General features: G+C 43.4%; 1 protein-coding gene across 2 annotated transcripts; it reads right to left on the reverse strand.

The window, feature by feature from the left end:
• Positions 1-1,422: 1,422 nt before the first annotated feature.
• Positions 1,423-20,225, reverse strand: TMEM50A (transmembrane protein 50A). 2 transcript variants are annotated; one of them, XM_039232618.1, is made up of 8 exons: positions 20,085-20,225; positions 19,585-19,596; positions 18,430-18,534; positions 16,345-16,457; positions 13,610-13,677; positions 11,751-11,843; positions 7,895-7,955; positions 1,423-1,890 (listed from the first exon to the last, which is right to left on the reverse strand). In XM_039232618.1, the coding sequence occupies exons 3-8, from the start codon at positions 18,520-18,522 to the stop codon at positions 1,845-1,847; spliced, it is 474 nt and encodes a 157-aa protein (XP_039088549.1). In that variant the 5' UTR covers positions 18,523-18,534; positions 19,585-19,596; positions 20,085-20,225; the 3' UTR covers positions 1,423-1,844. The 2 variants fall into 2 exon arrangements, with proteins under 2 accessions (XP_039088549.1, XP_039088539.1); XM_039232608.1 differs by lacking the exon at positions 19,585-19,596 and having other exon boundaries at positions 20,085-20,224.
• Between the last annotated feature and the right edge of the window lie 1,046 nt (positions 20,226-21,271).

Consider the following 21,271-nt stretch of genomic DNA (forward strand, 5'->3'; position numbering starts at 1 on the left):
ATGATGCTACCAGTATTTTCTTGGGTGTAGACACATAATTAAGGTTATCGGTTCAATTTTTTGTTTTAAACATACACATTTAACTTTACTTCATTGGTTTAATTTTTTTTTAATGTTCGTTTAGTCTGAAAGAGTGAGAGAGTACACATGTGAGAGCTGGGGAGGGGCAGAGAGGGAGGGAGAGAGAGAATCCCTGCACTGTCAGCATAGAGCCTGACGCAGGGATTGATCTCATGAACTATGAGGTCATGACCGAAGCCAGAATCAAGAGTCAGATGCTCAACTGACTGACCCACCCAGGCAGCCCAGTATTGCGTTCAGTTTTACTGACAATTCTTAAGATTCTTTCTCCTGCTCAACACAGTGCATTGTGCTACCCAGTGGGCTCTGGACTACATCAGCAGAGCAGATGATGTAAAACAGGGAAAGATTAAGAATTCACTTATATTTAGGCCTATAATGCGGATGCTGTGTTTCTATTCCAGCAGTTTGAGCAAGTAGTTCTTACTCCCTGAGCACCGGGGAAGATGTTGTGGTCAACTGAGGTACACGGACTCAAGATTTAAAAACCAGTTCTGTGTAGGACCTTGAGAAATTAGAGTTTCCGCCCTCTGGTTCCTCCATCTGTAAAAAGAGAAGGTGGACCTTCAACCTGTAAGATGGCCTCCACTTGTCTGAAGACGCGCCGGGAGTGACCGGGTGTGGGACGGCGGCGGCACAGCCGGGTCTGGGCACGGGGCTGCCCGGGCAGTAGGGCAGACAGTGTGCTGGAAGGCCACATGGCCGGTGGGGAAAAGCGTACCACAAATTTAAATCATCTGAGAGGGGTTTTGTGTTTCATGGAGGGCTAAGTGTAGCAAGTTTTATGAAAGAAACCGTTTCAAGCTGTAGATCTGAAGAACATGGATCCCGTAGTTATTTATTTAAAAAAAAGATGCCCACTTTGCCAAGATTCGGGGGGAGCCTGACAGATAATAGGGTTCCAAAGAGAAACGGACGGCGAGAATTCTCAGTAGTCCGTGTCTGTGATTATAACTGACTTGCTGGCCTGTTTGGAGGCCAGTGGTCAGGTGTGGTGAAACCTGGAATCCAGCTGACTGTCACACCAACAACAAAAACCTGTCGCCTGAGCCAAGTCTAGTGTCAAGTCTCTATCCTTTTCCTCTTTCCTGCGGTGGTCGGTGTGGAGTGACTGCGTCCCACCAGGGCCATGTGTCATAGCTGCGTGACTGCCACCTCACCCCCACCTCCCCACTTCTGAGCAGCCTCGTGGCTGAAATCAGGAGCGTCTCTCTTCTGACACAACCACTCGCCCCTTGGGAGACTCTCCATGGCTACTTACGCTGAAATGTTCACAGGATTTTTGGCAAAACTGTAGAAACCAAACACAAAGGTTAGCAAGAAAGAATTCTGACCACTGCATAGATTTAAAAACATGAAAATGCCGCTATTTTATTTAACATCTGACACAGAAGAGGCCACACTTACACAGACACATTACATCTTCAGAGCACTTGAATTGCAGTTTGGGACCTTGGATATGACAAATGCTCATTTAAGATGCATCCATAATTTCTTCTGTAATATATGTTTACAAGTTATACCATGATAAAACTTAATAAAAATTACTCACGTGGCGTATTTTCAACATTTATAAGTAAATCCAATGCATACCACAATAGATTTTTGTTGTTTACACAGGAAGTTTTCATGATTTTAGTAATACACGAATCGAAGCTGAGACCACACTCAAAAATGAGTTTAGAAAATGGCGTTACAAAACACGGGGAGTGAGTAGTAAAAAACGCATGCAGGGCTGCCGCGCAGAAGTAAACCGGATGTTCTCACTGCCATAAGTCTTCGGTGCGGCCAAACTTAAAGACCAGTCCTCTGCAAATGAAATAAGAAACATCACATCTGGTTGGATTCGGGGATAAAACGAGTATGTGAGATTTGGAGAATGGTGGGAAACTAGCAACAAAGAACTGAGGAGTTGTATGGAAAACACGTGGAAGCTGTCAGAACGGACACTGATCGTGTGCGATCAACCACCACCTCCACCACTTCCTTAGCTTCCGGTGCTGGAGATGTAGGTCACTCTTACAAAGTTAACCAATGGTTAGTATATAACTATTCTATGTCTTATTTTGTCATTTTCATTCAACAGAACTTTCTTGAGTGCAGACGTGTTGGATGCTGGGGCCATAAAGATGAGAGATACAGTATCCCTGCCCTCATGCTGTTCACGTTCTCGGTGACACAACATGGTGATGGGAGAGCAGGCGAGGAAGGGGACGAGGTATATGTACCAAGTGTTGAGGGAGCACGGAGACCTATGGAACTTATTCGGCCTGGATGTGTCAGAAAAGGAGTTACAGAGGCAGGGGTATTTGTGATGGGCTTTGAAGGGTAAGCAGGAGTCTGAATGGAGAACGGTAGGGAAAGGGGCTAGTTTGATGAAGGAAGAGGTCTCAGGAGAAGAAACAGCAGATCAAGAGGCAGAGAGGAATACAAGAGCATGGCGCCTCGGGAAAAGCCCAGGAGGAGGAACCAGGAACAGGCCCACACAGAACACGCAACGCAGGGTTTAGGTGGGGAACGATCTACAGCTGTCCTCAGGGTTTCAACTTAACAGGGGCCGGAGGGAAATGACACACGAGAGGACGCCTGCCTAGGTCCAGGTCTATAGATACACGTAAAGGTATCTGAGATGCAGAACAGGGAAGAGTCCAGTATGGCCAGGTTACAGCTTAAGAGATCAGAAAGACAGGGAGTGGAGGTGGTCGGGACTTGGTGAGCCCAGTGACCAGGGCGGCACACTGCCCACAGGGGCTTTACGTGTCTTAAGTGAGTCAAGGGGGCAGGTTCAGCCTGTGCGCTCTACTCCAGGGGCAACTGACGTTCCCTCTCAGCCAGCTTATGACATGGGGTCACGCGGAACTGTGTCCCTACGTGGAAGGAACAACTATTCGCCTCCAGCTGACCGTTGCTATGCAAGGCTCAGGATCGTCAGATCTTCCAGTTTTTGAAGAAAAGCCAAAAATTCAGATTTTAATGTAAAAACCTCTTGATTTTTAAACGTTGGCTCAGTAAGACAGAAAGTACTGTATGGGATAAACAAGCCAGAACTGCGGACAGAATTTGGCTGGATGGCCACTAGTGTGGAGTCCTTCTGGAGACCACTCCAAGTTGTGAAAAATTTTAGGATGGGAAATGACAGGATGAGAGCCATGTTTCTAGAAGGAAAAGTGACACACGAAAAACTGGATTCGAGGAAGGAACCAATCAGGGAGGTGAACTGCTCAGGACGGGATGGTGGTGACCGAACAGGAGAAATGGACAAAAAGGAACAAATCTGAGACAATTCAGGGGCAGGTTCGATTGGCCGCGGATGCGGGGGGCAAGCGTGAGGTGAGGGCAAAAGTGAAGACAGAGGGAGAGAGCAGTGGCGTATGGCGGTTTTCGTTCTGTTTTCCCATCTGTTTCCCAGCTACCAGTGTTTGCTGAAGGTTAGGCCTGCAATTCTCGTGATCAATTTGCCCTTAGAAAAGTAAACACTTGAATGTTTTCTGATGAAAACAAAAATGCAGCCAGGAAATGGACTATACGCTCTCTTGCGAGTCTGTTGATTCCTCTTTACAGAGGATTTCCTAAATGCTCCAAAACGTGATCTGGTCTCTGATCTTCTGGTTAACGCGAGGCCTCTACCCTCCAGAGAGCGTGAATGAGACACACTTCAGATACTACTCAACAGATGTAAATTGTAATCTGAAGAGTTTCTTGGGCGAAAGCCAGTCCCTCCTACACTGTCAGATGGTCACCTTTGTACGGACATCTGTGTCTGGTTTCTGAAACTGTCATTTCTCAGCTGCTGCTGAGTACTGTCCTGTCACGAATCAGAACGGTAGGCAATCTGCTGCAACAATCCTAGTAACAGTGCCTATTTGCTGGGTTTGACTTCACTTTGCTTATAGTATTTTCAAAAACCCTAATTCATTTTTAGACTTAACAGGGACAACAGCACCAAATGAGAAACTGACCAGACTTGTCGCATATAATAGGACTTTATCATAATTAGAGACAAGATGGGGCGCCTGGGTGGCCCAGTCGGCTGAGCGTCGGCTTCGGCTCAGGTCATGATCTCACGGTTCGTGGGTTCGAGCCCCGCGTCTGGCTCTGTGCTGACAGCTCAGAGCCTGGAGCCTGCTTCGGGTTCTGTGTCTCCCTCTCTCTCTGACCCTTCTCTGCTCATGCTGTCTCTCTCTCTCTCAGAAATAAATAAAACATTAAAAAAATTTTTAAAAATAGAGACAGGTCAATAACTGGTTTCCAAGGTTTTGTGACACACAAAAACTGCTATATGAACTTGCGTGTCTCCTCCCTCAGTGGAAGAGATTCACAGGTCCTGAAAATCCTCCCCTTCCCTCCACTGTTCCTCCTTGCTGTGACAGAGTGACTTCTCTGCCACAAGTGGAATCTCAAGGTGGAACCTGTTCTATCCTTTATCAAAACTGCCAGAGTAAAGAATGATAAAGTAGACCGCTGTTTGCCCCCCAGGCCACCTCCCCCCCCACCGGGCTGGTTCTCAGTAAATCCCTCCCTAGCGAGCTTTTCTTCCACACCTTCACGCTCCCTTCCTTTGGCTGGAGTTGCAGGGCACCGAGCCCCCAAGCACCTCCACCCCTGTGGAGTAGTGAGCAGAGGGTGCCTGGTGCTTCCTTACAGGTGCCTGAGCCTCGGCACCGCAGCTCGAAAGGGAAGGAAATCCTAAGCATCCAGGCCGTGCTTCTCGTCGGCACGCTACCCTGCGCTACAGAACAACAAATGCACTCACATTTCATTTCGTAAGCTCAGGAGGGACGCTTACTCGTGCTGCGTCGCTGAAGTAGAGTGTTACAGTCCACAAGGACGGGGCAGCAGGGAAACGGAACGCACACTTGACACCCGGCTGTGGACAGCAGCAAGAGGAGGAAACGCTGACTGAATTCACCCCGGATTTCAAAGGTCGCCATCCTCGTAGCTGGAGCCCGGACTCAAGCCGGCCTCAGTTCTAGCCAGGCGCTCTCAGACGAGGAGCCGGACTTCTCTGGGCTCATTCTCACATAGAAAACGGGGATGATGACGGGGCCTCCTCCAGAGCTGTGACGGGGATCAGCCGAGAGCATGCGGGCAAAACGCTAAGGAAGGTGCCTCAGGCATAATACTTGCTCAATGAACTTTGGTCATGATGATTTTCTGCACAAAATCAGTGGCTTCACTTTCTGTTGTTGCTGTTGTTGTTGAATAAATTATTTGGGTTTTCTCCACTAGTTTTACGATACAAGGAATGACCCAAAGACGTTGTCTGTCTTGCCATACCTAAGTTCACGTTTCTTTTTTTTTCAAGTTTATTTAGTTTGAGAGAGAGGGAAGTGGGAGGGTGTGAGGGAGAACCAGTGGGGGAGGGGCAGAAAGAGGGGGACAGAGGATCTGAAGCAGGCTCCATGCTGACAGCAGGGAGGGGCTCAAATCACAGACCGCAAGATCACAACCTGAGCCCAAGTCAGAGTCTTAACTGACTGGGCCGCCCAGGCGCCCCTACATTCACATTTTTCTTATTTCCAAACTGATTTTATAAAATTGCAAGAACTCCTGGTGAAGGAAGAAGTTTGAATGTCACTGCGGAATGTTACTGAATGGCAACAAGTAGCACTTCACGAGTGGCTCAAGTAGATATGGGGCTTTGATTTCCTTTTTTGGGGGTGGGAAGAAAGGGGCAGAGAAGGAAAGTCTGACAATAGATTGTCCTACAGTACAGAGCAGTTTTTGAACCTTTTTTGGATTAGGGACTTCTCTGCGTTATCTGATAAAAGCCATAGGCTCTCTTTCCAGAAACAGGCTGAAACACAGGGGTCTTACATACAGAAATGTCTGGTGGTTCCTGGTCTTCAGAACCCCACTTATGGAATGACCATTACAAATCCCTGATGCAGGGAAATAAAATCAAAACCACACAGAGACACCACCTCACGCCGGTCAGAGTGGCTAAAATGAACAAATCAGGAGCCTCTAGATGCTGGCGAGGATGTGGAGAAATGGGCACCCTCCTACACTGTTGGTGGGAATGTAAACTGGTGCAGCCCTTCTAGAAAACAGTGTGGAGGATCCTCAAAAAATTAACACTAGAACTCCCCTATGACCCAGCAACAGCACTGCTAGGAATTTACCCAAGGGATATGGAAGTGATGATGCATAGGGGCACATGTACCCCAATGTTCATAGCAGCACTCTCAACAATAGCCAAATCATGAAAACTCTAAGTGTCCATCAACTGACGAATGGATCAAGAAGATGTGGTTTATCTCTACGATGGAACATGACATGGCAATGAGAAAGAATGAAATCTGGCCTTGTGTAGCAACATGGATGGAACCTGAGGGTGTTATGCTGAGCGAAATGTCAGGCAGAGAAGGGCAGATACCGTATGTTTGCACGTACAGGTGGATGAGGAAAAAGCTAAGAGAGAACCATGAGGGAGAAGGAGGGGAAAAATAGTGGGGGAGAGGGAGGGAGGCAAACCACAAGAGACTCTTGAATGCCGAGAACAAACTGAGGGCTGATGGGGGTGGGGGAGAAGGGAAGGGGGTGATGGGCACGGGGGAGGGCACTTGTGGGGATGAGCACTGGATGAGCATTGGGTGTTGGAAACCAACTTGACAATAAACTAAGAGGAAAAAAAAAAAAGAATCCCTGACGCAGAGGATAAAGAGAAAAAGAGAAGCTGTGGGGGCGGGGTAGGGGGCTGTGAAAGTAGGGGGGTGGGAGGGACGGTCAGGGTGGGAGGCTAATGCAGGGTAAAGGGTAGGCCTTTAGTATCCAGGAAAGAATGAATATTAGAGAAGATCGTCGACAAAAGTATTAAGGTTTTTAGGGGATTTTGTAATCTTTTGTCCTTGTATCAGAAGGATAGAGCGTGGTAGGACTTCTCCCCCACACCTCAAATCTCACGCACAGGTTCTGGTAACACCACGGTGAGAAAGAACTATAAAATGCACTCAGAAACAAAATTTTAAGGAGAAAAGGGTTTAAGCAGACTTTCACTGAAAGCAACTGTTAGAGATCCAGATTTAAAATGAACGTCCTGATGAATGGATAAAGAACATGTGGAATGTAATACAATGGAGTATTACTCAGCAATCAGAAAGAATGAAATCTTGCCATTTGCAACTATGCGGATGGAGCTAGAGGGTATTATGCTAAGCGAAATTAGTCAGAGAAAGACAAATATATGATTTCACTTATATGAGGACTTTAAGATACAAAACAGATGAGCGTAAGGGAAGGGAAGCAAAAATAGTAAAAAACAGAGTGGGAAACAAACCATAAGAAACTCTTAAATACAGAGAACTGAGGGTTGCTGGAGGGGTAATGGGTGGGGAGAATGGGCCAAATGGGTGATGGGCATTAAGGAGGGCACTTGTTGGGATGAGCACTGGGTGTTCTATGTAAGTGACGAATCACTAAATTCTATTCCTGAAAAAATATACATATTTTGATTGGAAAAACAAAAGAATGTAAATATTCTTTTTAAAGAAAAAAAATGTCGGCAAATAAAAAAATAAAACAAAATAAACACTGTCAGTGTTAGTAACTAAATCTACACAAATCATAGTTGTTCATTAAGGGGACATGGGGACAGTTTAAAAAACTCAGTGTAAGTTCCCAAGGATGGCAACAAACCAACCCATGTATCAAAATAGCTTTCTCAGCCTCATTCTTTACATTTTATGACATAAGATGGGGGAGGGGCACTGGACCGGGTAAATTTAAGCAACTAAATATAGTAAGTGACTTAAGAGAAACAATTATAATACAAGAATTAAAAAATAGGCTGAAGAATGTAAAAGAAACTTACCCAAAAAAGATGAAGGCATTTTGGAAAAATACAGCAATTCCAGGGTATACGATGGCTTTTTCTGTAAAAATAGTCATAAACATTTAGTTTCTGATATACTGGCAAACAGCAGTTTTCCTGCCTTATGTAACTGAGTTTTCCAGTAAGCATGGGTGGAGTGTTTATTAAATGACATAACACACGTGACGGAGTCTAGCACTGGGTTAGGAAGTGATAGTTCCATCCTTCATTTAACAAATATTTAGAAGTGCATATTACGTTCAGCACTGTAATGTGCTGAGAATAGGGCAGTAAGTAAAACAGGCAAAATATCTTCATCTTCATGAAGCTAAACGACATAGAGTATAAATAAGTAAGGAGAAACAAATGAAGCAGGAAAAGGTAAGGGAAGCATAGTGAATGAGGACGTTTAAAAAAAATGTTTTATTTTTTATTTTGAGAGGGAGAGAGCATGTGAGCAGGGGAGGGGCAGAATGAGAGGGAGAGAGAATCCCAAGGAGGCTCCCTGCTGTCCCCACAGAGCCCAATGTGGGGCCTGATCCCACAAACTGTGAGATCATGACTAAAGTCAAAATCAAGAGTTGGACACTTAACCGACTGAGCCACCCAAGCGCCCCTGCCCCTTCAATGATGGTATTTTATACAGGTGGCCAGGAAGACCTCATGAGAAGGTGACAGTGGCATAAGGTCAGGGAGAATGTGAGGGGAGGGCCCACACGCAAGCAGCAGATCAGAGGGCACAATCACCGGGAGGTGGGCACGTGCTGGCACATCAGAGGAATGGCCACATGCGCAACACAGAGGAAAGCAGGAGACAGATCAGAGAAGTATGAGGAGCAAACTGGGCGTGTGTGTGCATGCGTGTGTGCAGATCCTATAGAGCTCTGCAGTCATGGTGAGGGCTCTGGTTTTCACTCTAAGGGAGATGAGAAGCCACTGGAGGGTCTGAGCAGAAAAGCGGTCTGAGCTAACATATTTTAAGAGGATTCCTCTGGGGCGCCTGGGTGGCTTAGTCGGTTAAGCATCCGACTTTCGCTTAGGTCATGATCTCGCGGTTCGTGGATTTGAGCCCCACGTCGGGCTCTGTGCTGACTGCCAGCTCAGAGCCTGGAGCCTGTTTCAGAGTCTGTGACTCCTTCTCTCTCTGACCCTCTCCCGCTCACGCTGTCTCTCTCTATCTCTCCCCTAGAAATAAATAAAACATTAAAAAAATTTAAAAAAAAAAAAAGAGGATTCCTCTGGCTGCTGAGGGGGTGGGGGGAGTAGAGGGGGTAAGGGAGAAACAGAGACCAACAAGGAAGCTATTCAGGAAATCAGACGAGAGACTATAATGAGTTCAACCAGGGTGGCAGTAATGGAGATGGTAAAAAGTGGTGGGATTCAGGGGGCGCCTGGCCGGCTCAGTCGGTAGAGCGTGCGACTCTTCATATCGGGGTTGTGAGTTCAAGCCCTACACTGGGTGTAGAGAGTACTTAAAAATAAAACCTATAAAGTGATGGGATTCAGGATCTATTTTAACAGCAGAATCAATAGGATTTGCTGATGGACTGAATGTGGGGTGAGAGACAACAGGAGGTATCATCTTTGACAGGCCTTAAGCACTTAAGTTTTTGGCCTCAACATTTGGAGGGACAGAGTGGCCATTAGTGAGGATAGGCAAGGCCGCCAGGGGAACATTTGTTCCAATTTATCCCAGACTGAAGTTGAAATCCTCCTAAGTTTCTACACCTGGAGCCATCAATGGTTATTCATTAACTGACAAACCAAGGCGTGATGAACAGATGAATTATCAACTTTTTCTCAGAACAGTTTAACTTAATCTGATTATCATTAACGGTTGCATAGGCCTTCGCTACTACAAAGTCACATTATATATTCCATATGAGTGGTGACAATGGCTCCTAAAGATCCCCTAGAAAGGCAACTTATAAAGCTACAGATCTCCTGCTAATAATTTTCAAAGCATAAGTGGGCTCCAGAAGCTTTTAGGAAAAAAAAAAATCACCAAAAATTCCATGAGATAAATACATTTCTACAAAAATGTAGGAAAACTACATTAATAATTAATAGTTAACTGTATTAATAACAGTTGTATCCGGGAAAGAAGAATTCCAAATAATTTTATTTTCTTCTTTGAGCTCTTTTATGTTTTCAGTATTCTACAATGAACAAGTATTATGGAATTCACATGATAAAAAAGTAACAGGTTTGTTTTTAAAATATGGTGATAAAAGGTTCTGTAACAGCAAGAGAGCTACTTGGGAGGTCATGTAAAATGCAAAGGCCTGGGTTCAAAACTATATTTATAGTATGATCGTAACTACACAGAAACCCAAAAGAAGAGACCAAAGGAAATATACCAAAACATTTAAGAACAGTATGTTAGTATAGTCTGCTATGTTTTTTTTCTTTACTACATTTTTGGTAACATGGTTTGAGTAATAAATTATATGAATGACAAAAAACATACTATTTAAAAATGCCTATCGTTCCTGTCTATAAGACTTAAAAGAACTTACTAAAAATTCAGGAAACCCATGATTTTAATCCAAGAATTACATTTTGTTCAAAGAAATAAAGGGTTAAAATATGGGCTAGGTTAGATCTCTGCTGGTCCACTTTTTGCCAATCATTAACACCATAATTTTACTGTGAGAAGCATAGTTAATTTTACCTGGAACATTAAGGGATTTTTGGATTTTTCTGGGGTCCCTCAAAGTAAAATTTCTTTCTATTTATTTATTTATTTCAATGTTTTATTTATTTCTAAGAGAGAGAGAGAGACAGTGTGAGCAGGGGAGGGTCAGAGACAGGGAGACACAGAATCCGAAACAGGCTCTGAGCTAGCTGTCAGGAGAGCCCGACGCGGGGCTCGAACCCACGAACTGTGAGATCATGACCTGAGCCAAAGTTAGGACACTTAACCGACTGAGCCACGCAGGCGCCCCTCTTAAGGTGAAATTTCAACCAGGCATCTAAGAGCAGGCCTTTTCCTGTAGGCCTCATTTTCAGGCGGCCTTGTGCAACAGATGCACAGTTAAGTGCTCGTTTACTTTTTATCTAAAAGGAGATGATGTCATAGTACCAGGGAGGCTTAGCTCAATAAATTTTAATTCTAGGATGTTAGAGCTCTGCAGAGATAGCATTCGTCAAGTCGAAACTTGCCAAATAGCTTGGGAACATATATACTCTGCTTTTGAGGTTTTTGGAAGCCAAACAGAAGCAAGGTTTGGAGCTATGTCCCATTGATTCTAGGCTCTATTAGAAGAAGAAAAAAAAAAAAAACTAGAAGAAAGGAATACCAAAAACATACCAATCAAACAGAACAAAAGAAAACACTGATAGGGTGAAGGCAGTTCCCAGGCATAAATGCTAGTAGCTAGCCCATCTAGATGAAGAAAGCTTTCTTCTGGTTTGTAAGTCTGAGCCCCACGTTGGGCTCTCTGTTGTCAGGACACAGCCCACTTTGGATCCTCTGTCTCCCTCTCTCTCCGCCCCTCCCCAGCTCATTCTGTGTCTCTCTCTCTCTCCGAATAAACAAACTTATATAGAAAATAAATAAAAATAAATACAAAATAATCAACTTTAGGCGCCTGGGTGACTCAGTCAGTTAAGCATCCAACTCTTGGTTTCAGCTCGGGTCATGATCTCACATCTCACGGTCTGTGAGATTGAGCCCTGCGTCAGGCTCCAAGCTGACAACACAGAGCCTGCTCGGGATTCTCTCCCTCTCCCTCACTCTCTGCCCCTCCCCTGTGTGCACTCACTTTCTCAAAATAAATAAACTTAAAATAGCCAACTTTAATGCACCATGTCAGTAATCCATGGAAGTAAAATGTAAACTATTTCCTCTTACCTTTAGCAACATAACCTCCAAAGAGAATCCACATAGAGGCAATCAGAGAGCCAAAGGCCAGCATGAAGCCAATGAATAGCCAGATGCGAGCACCTTAAAAGAAATCACATTTTACCAGAATTGTTTCTCATATGGCAGCAGTCAATTCAATGAACTTTTCAAAAGGAAAGCAAAAAACAAAACAGAAAAGAATATATAATTGCCATTTAAAGTCTAAAAATAAGAATGGAAGATGTGCTGAGTATCTTGCATCAGTGCAGACATTGGCCTTTTTCTTGTTGGCTGGTCTGTATTCTAAGTGCCTGTAATTAATCTCCTTAAATATGAATACTGAGAAAAACTCAACCGTCCTATAAAAATCTCACAAAATATGTTTCATATGTACAGGCTCATTCTCCATATATTTTTAGAAATCGTACTCCAACATGTAGACTCCTCCAAGAGAACTCTGAGGCAATAACACGGGTAGACTTAACAAAAAAATTCATATTCAGTGATAGGTGAATAGGTAAGACAGGGGGCAAAATAAATTCACTTATTGTGATGGGCACTTAGGAAAGCTCCATTAAAATTATGTTAACAGAGGAGGACAAACAAGTTTTAAATCATGTTTATGTAATATTTATGAAGATCTGCTATAAACAGTCCTTAGATGAACTGAGATGACTTTCTCTAATTAGCACAAATACATTTGAATAAAAACACTGCCCTGTTCAATAAAGCAAAGCAAACAGAATGCTATATTTAATTTCTGATTTCGCTGCCAAAACATAAGAGCGTTATGAAAATAATAAGCTGATAGTTAGAGACCTGGTATTAAATACAACAGACTCTGGAGCCCCAGAGCTGTGGGTCTAACAGATGTTAGTTACAGATGTGAGGGCCATACTCTAGTCCTGGCACTGCTATCACTGGCTTTTTAGTATCAGTGCTGGCCGCTAACATCTGTCTGTTCATTTACGGTTCACGACTGGGGCAGGTCAGGGCTCCTGTTATCTCTATTTAAGTTCATCTACAGAGAGAATGAACCAGAGAGTCTGAATGTGTAGATCAGAGATGACTCCTGCAGCTTCTCCTGTTTCATTAAAAAAAAAAAAAAAAAAAAGGTCACCTGAATTTTGCCTATTTATTTGCAGGTTTACTTTTTGCTTGGATATAATATTTGGTTTACCATTTAAATTGCTTCATAAATGTCCCCTCAAGTCTTTGCGTATATTGGATGCTCGAGGAAGCTGAATTTGGCCCCCCTCGGGTGTGTGGCCCAGGAGTCCAGGGGACGGGAGTTTCAGTGGAGAGGGAAGGGAGTAACTGAACTGAAGCACCAAAATTCTATTATTCTACTCAATTTTACAAGATGAAAAGAGTTCTGGAGGTTGGTGACAAAAGGATGTGAGTGAATTTAACACGACTGAACTGTACACTTAAAAATGGTTGAGATGGTACATTTTATGTTGTATATATCAAAACACACCCCAAATACTATGATTCTAAACTATTTCAAAATGCCAGTCCAATCAAATAAGGTTGGCAAAAAAGAGAAAAAAATAATTTATATGGTATAGCTTAAAGTACTAGAAGTTCTATTTTGCACATGTATTCTTCATTATATTATTGCCTTTTACTGTCCACCGTACATATTATTGTACAGGGTTGTATACTCAAGGCTCTTGTGTACTTTATTCCATACAGCCGCCTTCGATTAAGTATGATTTGTCCCTTATGCCTTGAAACCTATAACCTCTGCTCTAGATAGACCCCTATCTTATTCTCTGATCTGAAGGGGTTAGACGAGTGGCCCTTCCGTGTAGAATTCTCACTTTGTGGATGTGTACAGTAAGATGTCATTTACACCTATTTACCTGTTTGACCCAGGCAACCTTCACTGTAACTATCACCTCGGACTTGTCCATTTGACACTGCATTAATCCTGTGTGAATAAAATAAAGCCAAGATATCACGGTCTTTGACTCCAAGAGGAAACTACTCATGACATCAAATCATCAGATCCAATAAGCTAGTGTGCCTCAAATTTCAGGTTAGGCCTCGTGAGTCTTGAGTAATGGGCTCACGTAAACTTCAGCAAGTCCCATGACGCAGATACGGTTTTAACAGTGGTGACAGCTGCCAGACCAGCAGAATGAACATCACCTGGGCACAGATTAGAGAGACAACTCCCCGGCCCCACCCGACACTTAATGAGGCAGAAACTCTGGGCAAGGGGCTCGGCAATTTGAGTTTTAACAAGTCCTTCCAGTGATTCCGACGCCTACTAACATTTGAGAGCGAAATTCTCAAAATTATGTCTCACTTGTTAAAGTCTGAGAGCGGAATCCTCAAAATTATGTCCTGGTAGGATGGAGCCATCTTTAGCTTGGTCCTGTCTAGCTTTCCATGTGTGCGCGTCAGACACACACAACCTGTAACACGCACACGTGACAACACAGAGAGAGCAGGGTCTCTAGACCACCCCGAAGTACTTAAAATTGGCGTTGGAATGAGTTTTTTGGTGTTAATTCTGTACTAATGTCCAATGTTTGGAGAAATAATTATACTTTAAGCCATCAAAGCGATTTAAGTGGTAAAATGTTGGGTTTTTTTTTTTTTTTAACCTGATACATGTTCCAACAGGCAATCTTTTGTTAACTTTCACAGAGAACTACTCTAAATCGAGACAACCGTGCTTTCTTTAGAAGTAATTGTTCAAAAATTTCAACATCACAGGACAAGGTTAACAATATTTCAAGTTAAGAAGTATATAAAATTTTCTACGATTATCTGTATGTATACCTATATACCTCTCCACTCGTGTGTGTGCGCATATGTGTGTACTACTAAAGTGTAGGCTTCATGAGGGCAAGGACTGTGTCTATCTTGTTTCCTATTTTTTATTCTCAGTGCCTAGCACAAGGCTTGGCACACAGCACATGCCCCATAAATGTGTTGACTATGTGAACCCTAACTTTTTAAATAATAAAATGAATTCATAATTTATTCATTCCAATCTAAGTTTTAGAATGATCAAAATACTCCTAATTACATTCAATGACTTCTATTATCAATCACATTATCCAGTATACAAAATAAATACATTTTAAAACAAGCTTAGTGTTTTTTTAATTACAAATTTTAAAATGTCTTATTCAATTTTGAGACAGAGAGAGAGAGGAAGCGCGTGCGCGAGTGAGCTCACAAGCAGGGAAGGGACGGAGAGGGAGAGAGGGAGAATCTGAAGCAGGCTCCTGGCTCTGAGCTGTCAGCACAGAGCCCAACACAGGGCTCGAACCTACCAACCATGAGATCATGACCTGACCCGAAGCTGCGTGCTTAACCTATTGAGCCAGCCAGGCACCCCAAACAAGCTTAATATTTTTGCCAAAAATATGTATCTTTTACTAAAATTTTAGATTTTACTAAAAACTGTAGATGCTCTTGGGTTAGTGGATCTTCGCTCTTGTATATTCCTTGCTGGACCATCTGAGTGAGCTTTCTCGCCCTCTCTCAAACAGCCACGCCCCTGCCTTGTCAGTCTCCACCATCAGGCACGTTCTGAAATGAACAATCTCCATTTGCTCTCTGGCATTGCAAGTTTCACATGTAATCTCAAACTTACAGAAAAGTTGTCAAGTACAGTTCAAGTAAATTTTGAAAGTTGCCCCTAATGCTCCATAACCTTAGAAATGCGTATGTGTTTCCTACAAACAAGACAGTTTCACAGAACAATACAAGCCCGAAACTGGGACACTAACAATGATGCATTACCGCCATCTGATCTTCAGACCTCCCCCGAGTTCCCCAGTTGGCCCAATCATGCTCTTGACAGCAAAAGAGTAGAATCACAGCATACATTTTGTTCTCATGCCTCGTTAGCCTCCTCAATCTTCTCTGGCTTTTATGACCTTGACCCTTTACTCCACCCATCCTGGTCTCCTTGCCATGGCGCCTCTGTCCTTGCTGTTCCACAGGACTGGAACGATCCTCTTATATATCCCCATCATCAGCTCCTTCATTTCTTCAAGTCTTCACTTCGAAAGTGCCTTCTTTGTGAGGCCTTCCTTGACTCTACTGAAAATTTCTGTACCCTTGCTGGCATCTCCTATCTCCCTTCTCTGGAACACTTCCTGATACCTAGCAGGCGACATATATAATTTATGTCTCCTTGGTTACTCTCTGCTTCGCTCATTTGAGTATAAATTCCATAAATGCATGGACTTCCTCTTGTTTAATTCACTGCTATATCTCCTCTACCTAGAGCAGAGCCTGGGAACAAAAGCTTAATGAAGATTTGTTGCCTAAGTGAATAAACAAACGCTCAGACAAAGGACATGGTTTCTGACCTAAAAGTGAAGTCACAAACATCAGCAGTACAGAAGAGGGGAGCGGAGAGGTGCTGGGGGTGGGAAAAGAGGCGAGGTGGAAGGGGGGATAGGAAGGAGAACTGTGGCTTTTCCTCATAAGTCCTCCTCTGCAAGGTGACTTTTAATCCATGTCCAACACGTTGATGATATTTAAAAATATAAACTCTACTCAACTACACATAAGGCATTTTTATTTTGCGGCGATCTATGCAAGTCGTGCCGTGAACAATGACACTTACATGAGGAAGGCTATGGTTGCTATGACGCCACAGGCGTGGTAGGAGTGGTTGAACTCTTCCATGGTCGGGTAAATGACAGCTGCGTCTATGATAATCCACCAGCCTGTAAAAAACTAAAGCAGACAAAAAAAGAAGTGACACTAATGAGAAATTACAGCGATTTCCTATCTTACTCGCTAAAAAGAAAGCAAGCCATCTGAGAAACCCCTTCTAATGAATTTCAAAATTTTCTTAAATGTTCCAGCAGCTTCTCGCATATAATGTGCCCGTGGCTTAATATCTGAGTAGATATTAGATATCCTTAAGTCAGCCAGCAATTAGTATGTAACACGAACTTCTTTTCTAAGCCCACTTTGTTCATTATTTTATATTGTTATAATGAAGTCTGTCATCTTATCGTGTGAACTGGAAATAAGTTGTAATAATCTCATGGCAGGAGAAAGGAAAACTGTGATTCACATTCTAACCGACAGGAGTGGCTTGTTGCTGATATGTTATAAGCTTCCAGAAAGATGTTATCATTGAAAATGAAAACAAGTTATTCAAAACAATATGGGGAAGAGTTAACGTTGACAGAATTTCAGCTGTCCTCGTTAGTGTCCTGAAATAAGCAATGGCCCTGCAGTTCTGTTTTTCCTTTTGATGAATTATATCATCATGGTCTATAGATCTTTTACGTGTGATGCTATGTTCAATTTAAACACCAAATTATCATTTTTCTGAACTGAATTTGGTTCTGGATATGATCAAGGGCCAATACATAAGGAAAAACATTAAAACTACACAAATATGACCTGACCACAAACTTTAGAGTAAGATATTCACCAAACTCTGATATGTAGCTTAGAAGGTTTTGAAAATAACCCCCTACCCTATCCCCATTCCCAATCATGACCCAGCTAGCTCTGGGAATGGCCATCTTCTGTCAGTTCTTTAAAAATAACTACTTTAGGCTAATCAAATTATTTTTATCAGGTTACAGACAGCTCCATACTCTATTAATGACATTTTTACTGGCTAGCCAGAGTACCTCTTGTATTTTTATTTTTTTATCCTAACCTCAGTGTATTATTCAAAATATTTTCTTCATAGACTAAAATGTAAAGCTTTTTTTTTTTTTTTTCTTTTTGGATGTCTGTAAGTGCAAAATTTCTAGATTTTTTTTTTCTTTTTAAGCTTTTATTTTTAAGTAACCTCTCTTCTCAATGCAGGGCTTGAACTCACAACCCCGAGATCAAGAATCCCATACTCTACTACCTGACCCATCCAGGTGGCCCTCTACAGTATTTTATATTTTACCATTACTTTGGAAAACTATAGGATAACTATTTTTAATAAGTTATAAATGTCAGAGAGTAGGCAAAAAGGAGATATTTGAACTTGGACTTCCTTTTTTCACAATTTTATTTTTAAGAAATCTTTACAACCAGTATGGGGTCTGAACTTACAACCCTGAGATCGAGAGTCACATGCTCCACCAATTGAGCCAGCCAGGCGCCCCTGAACTTAGATTTTTGTTTGTTTATTTAAAATCCATTATTTAGAACACATGACACGTAAGAGCATAAAACACAAATATCAGATGACTTGAGGGATTTGCAACGGAAATAAAAATTTTACACTATAAATTACTTCTCGGCAATACACTTTAATGCGTTTCCTGTTTGGCTTTTTTCTTTTGTTTTTTAATGAGATTGAGAAGAAAGTGAACTCTGGATTATGAAAAGGTGCAATCATCTCTCTCCACTGGTTTGGACCTTTTTCTTACTTAAACACTTCCTGGTTACTTAAGGTACTGACAAAAAGGAGGCATTATCCATAGAATGAATAAATGTATAAAGCATTACCGTCTTATATACCATGCATTTAAAGAAAACCAATCATTCTACTAATCAATATCGAACCATAAAGTCAACTCTTAAAATGGAGGAACTCAACCCCCTCATAAACATAACATCAACATTTATTAAAATAAGTTCAGTGGTCAAAGATAAAATAAATAGGACACATTTAAAAACCACATACAGAACTCAAAACACATAAAAACAAACACACCAAAATGCCCAAATTACCAATGACACTTACTAGAACACCAGCAGCAATGGAAGCAATAGTATTGCGCTTTTCCCCCCAATCAATGCATTCTGAGCATCTCAAGCCTTCTAGAAATCCAGACATTTTTTCAGGTCACTTTAAAAAACAAACAGAAAAATCAACTACATAAAGTACTTCTATTTACTTGCTTCAAACATGACATCTGTTCCTAGAAAATAACTAACAGTTCCGGAATAATTTAACAAAAGTGAAATACTTTATTTTGGCTACATGTACTTCTTCAGAATATTTAATTTTTGATGAATTTCCACATTAAAACTTTGGAAAACACAATTTGGATTCATTTAGCTTTTTTTTTTTATTATTTAAAAGATGGGTTTGGTATATTTAAGAAAGAGGAACACAGGTGGGTATCCAAATATTGAAAAACTTTATAATGATTATTAATTTTAATTCCAAACTAAGTTATTGTGTGATTTTAACATTTACAATCCAGGAGCACTAACGTAATGGAGAGACAATGATAAACTTTGGTGGAGTTAAAGCATGTGGTCAGATGAAAAACTATGTCTTAGGATTCACATTTTATCATAGGTTTCTTTATACTCAGAATAAGAAATTAAACACTGCAGGTCTTCTACCCAAATCCCTTCCTTTCACCTCATTATTTTTCCTTCTCCAACCCTGGTTTTTGGTGTCACTTCTAGTAAAGAACACCGATTTCATTTTAATATCTTTGTCTCTGATTCTAACGGATGTTTTCCACCCAAAAGCAAGCACAAAATTGAAACTAATATTAATTCAGACACACAAAATATCCAGTTAAATTACCACAGATGAATTATACCCGACCTAATAACAATTTACATAAAACATTCCTGCGAGCTGACCTACCCAGACCTGGATTATCTATTTCAGAACAAGAGAAAGCCTGAATTACGTATAACTTGCTAATTACCAAGACACACCCAAATTCCTACAGCGACTCTGAACCCATTTGTTAAACCCATTGGTTAAACTACTCTGTAGCCAGCAATCCTGGTTGTCCAAAAACATGATATTCTAAAAAAAAAAAAAAAAAGTAAGGAATCCAATCGTAACATCCCTTTTAAGCATTAAATATTAAAACCTGAGGTCGTAACCAGTACTAATATGCTTTTAAGAAAAGCCCAGTTTTGAATTCACCTTTGTTTTTCCCTGGGAGGAAGAGCAATTCAGCTAGTGTTAGTTTCGGTTCGTCTCACTGTCCCCGCCCCGAGCCCATCCGAGTCCATTTTTCTCAGGTTTATTACCGGCACACAGCCGCCCAACCCCCGCCCCCAGATTCGGGATTCTAGGTCTGCAGTGGACACGGGCTGGGAGGATGTGCGAACTCGCTCTAGATCCGCCACCCTCTGCCGCGTGAACCCGCCGGCGACACTCCCTCTCGGGGGCTGTTTCTCCAACCCTAAAGGAGGGGACCACAGAGATGTGCAGGGACCCTGCGACGTCCCGGGGAAGGGCGCTGTCCGGCAGCCGGGCGGAGGGAGCGTCCGAGAAGGGTCCAGGGAGGCACAACCCGAACCCGCAGCCTCCCAGAGGGTGGAGGCAACGACTCGGTCGGCACCGGCGGGCAGACGGCCCGGGCCCGAGCCCTCTCCGGCCCGTGGCGGCGACCCCCTGCCCCTCTCCCGCCGGGCACTTACGGCCAGCCCCGCCAGGGCAGTGGATCCCAAGCCAGGTGTCACGCCGCGCGGGGCCGCCTCACTTTACCCTAGTTTACAGCCAGCAAAACAAAACAGCCACCCGCCGCCGGGTACCCGGATGAAGCAGCACCGCCCCCGGGGCCCGGTCGCGCATGCGGAGACCGGGCGGAGGAGGCGGAGGGGGCGGTACCGAGAGGGCGGTGCCGAGGGGGCGGGGCGGAGACCCGGGCGGTGCCGAGAGGGAAGGATAAGGGCGGAGGGAGGGCCGGCGGCCGCAACAAGTCTTTAGAGCCAAAGTGGGCAGGTGCTCGGGGCGCTGTTGGTGTTTCGGAGATGGGGGGGGCCCAGCCTGAATACACCTTCCCGAGGGAAGTGTGAGAAGTCGCTCTTTGTCTTAAGCTTCTGGAGAAGGAAGGCGTCTGTTGGGCCCTTGTATCTGTCCCGTGTGAGGTGGGGAATTTTCTAGTGCTGCTGTGGGCCCTGCAGTTATCTCAGGCCTGGGTGGCAGGAAAAAGCGCCAGGTCTGCATGGTGCAAAAAGTGGTACTGGGTTTGCAGCGCCCGCCCCAGCTTTAAGTTGTTGGGGGTTTTTGTTTCTTTATTTTTGTTTATTTTAGGGAGAGAGAGTGGGGGGAGGGGCAGAGAGAAAGAGAGGGAGAGAGAATCCCAAGCAGGTGCCATGCTCAGCGCAGAGCTGGTTGCGGGGCTTGAACCCACAACCAAAGGATCACGACCTGAGCCGGAATCAAGAGTCAGAGGTTCAACTGAGTGAGCCACCGAAGAATGCCCAAGCTCTAAGTTTTTAAATCTTATTTATTTTCTTAGTGCCTGGCCCTGCCCCCACGGTAGCTCTGCTTCCAGAAGAGGCAGGGTCAGTCTCAGGAGGCAGGGACTACCCAGGTGAGGGCCGGGAGTATTGTGCAGTCCTAATCCCGTGCTGACCCTCTTCTGGGGCTTGACACCCCCCCCCCCAACTTTTGCTTTCTCAACCGGGTTTCTCAACCTAGCCACTGCTGACATTTTGGGCCAGATAACTTTTGTATATGGGAGCTTGTCCTCTGTACTGTGGGGTGTTTATCTGCCTCCCTGACCTCTGCCCACAGGATGCCAGGGTTATTCTTGCTGCTGTGACAGCCAAAAATGTCTCAAGACTGCCGAATATCCCGTTGGGGGTAGGGGGAGGGGAAT

This window comes from Hyaena hyaena, unplaced genomic scaffold, assembly GCF_003009895.1.
Source record: "Hyaena hyaena isolate Hyena2069 unplaced genomic scaffold, ASM300989v1 scaffold_3, whole genome shotgun sequence".
Classification (NCBI taxonomy): Eukaryota; Metazoa; Chordata; class Mammalia; order Carnivora; family Hyaenidae; genus Hyaena; species Hyaena hyaena.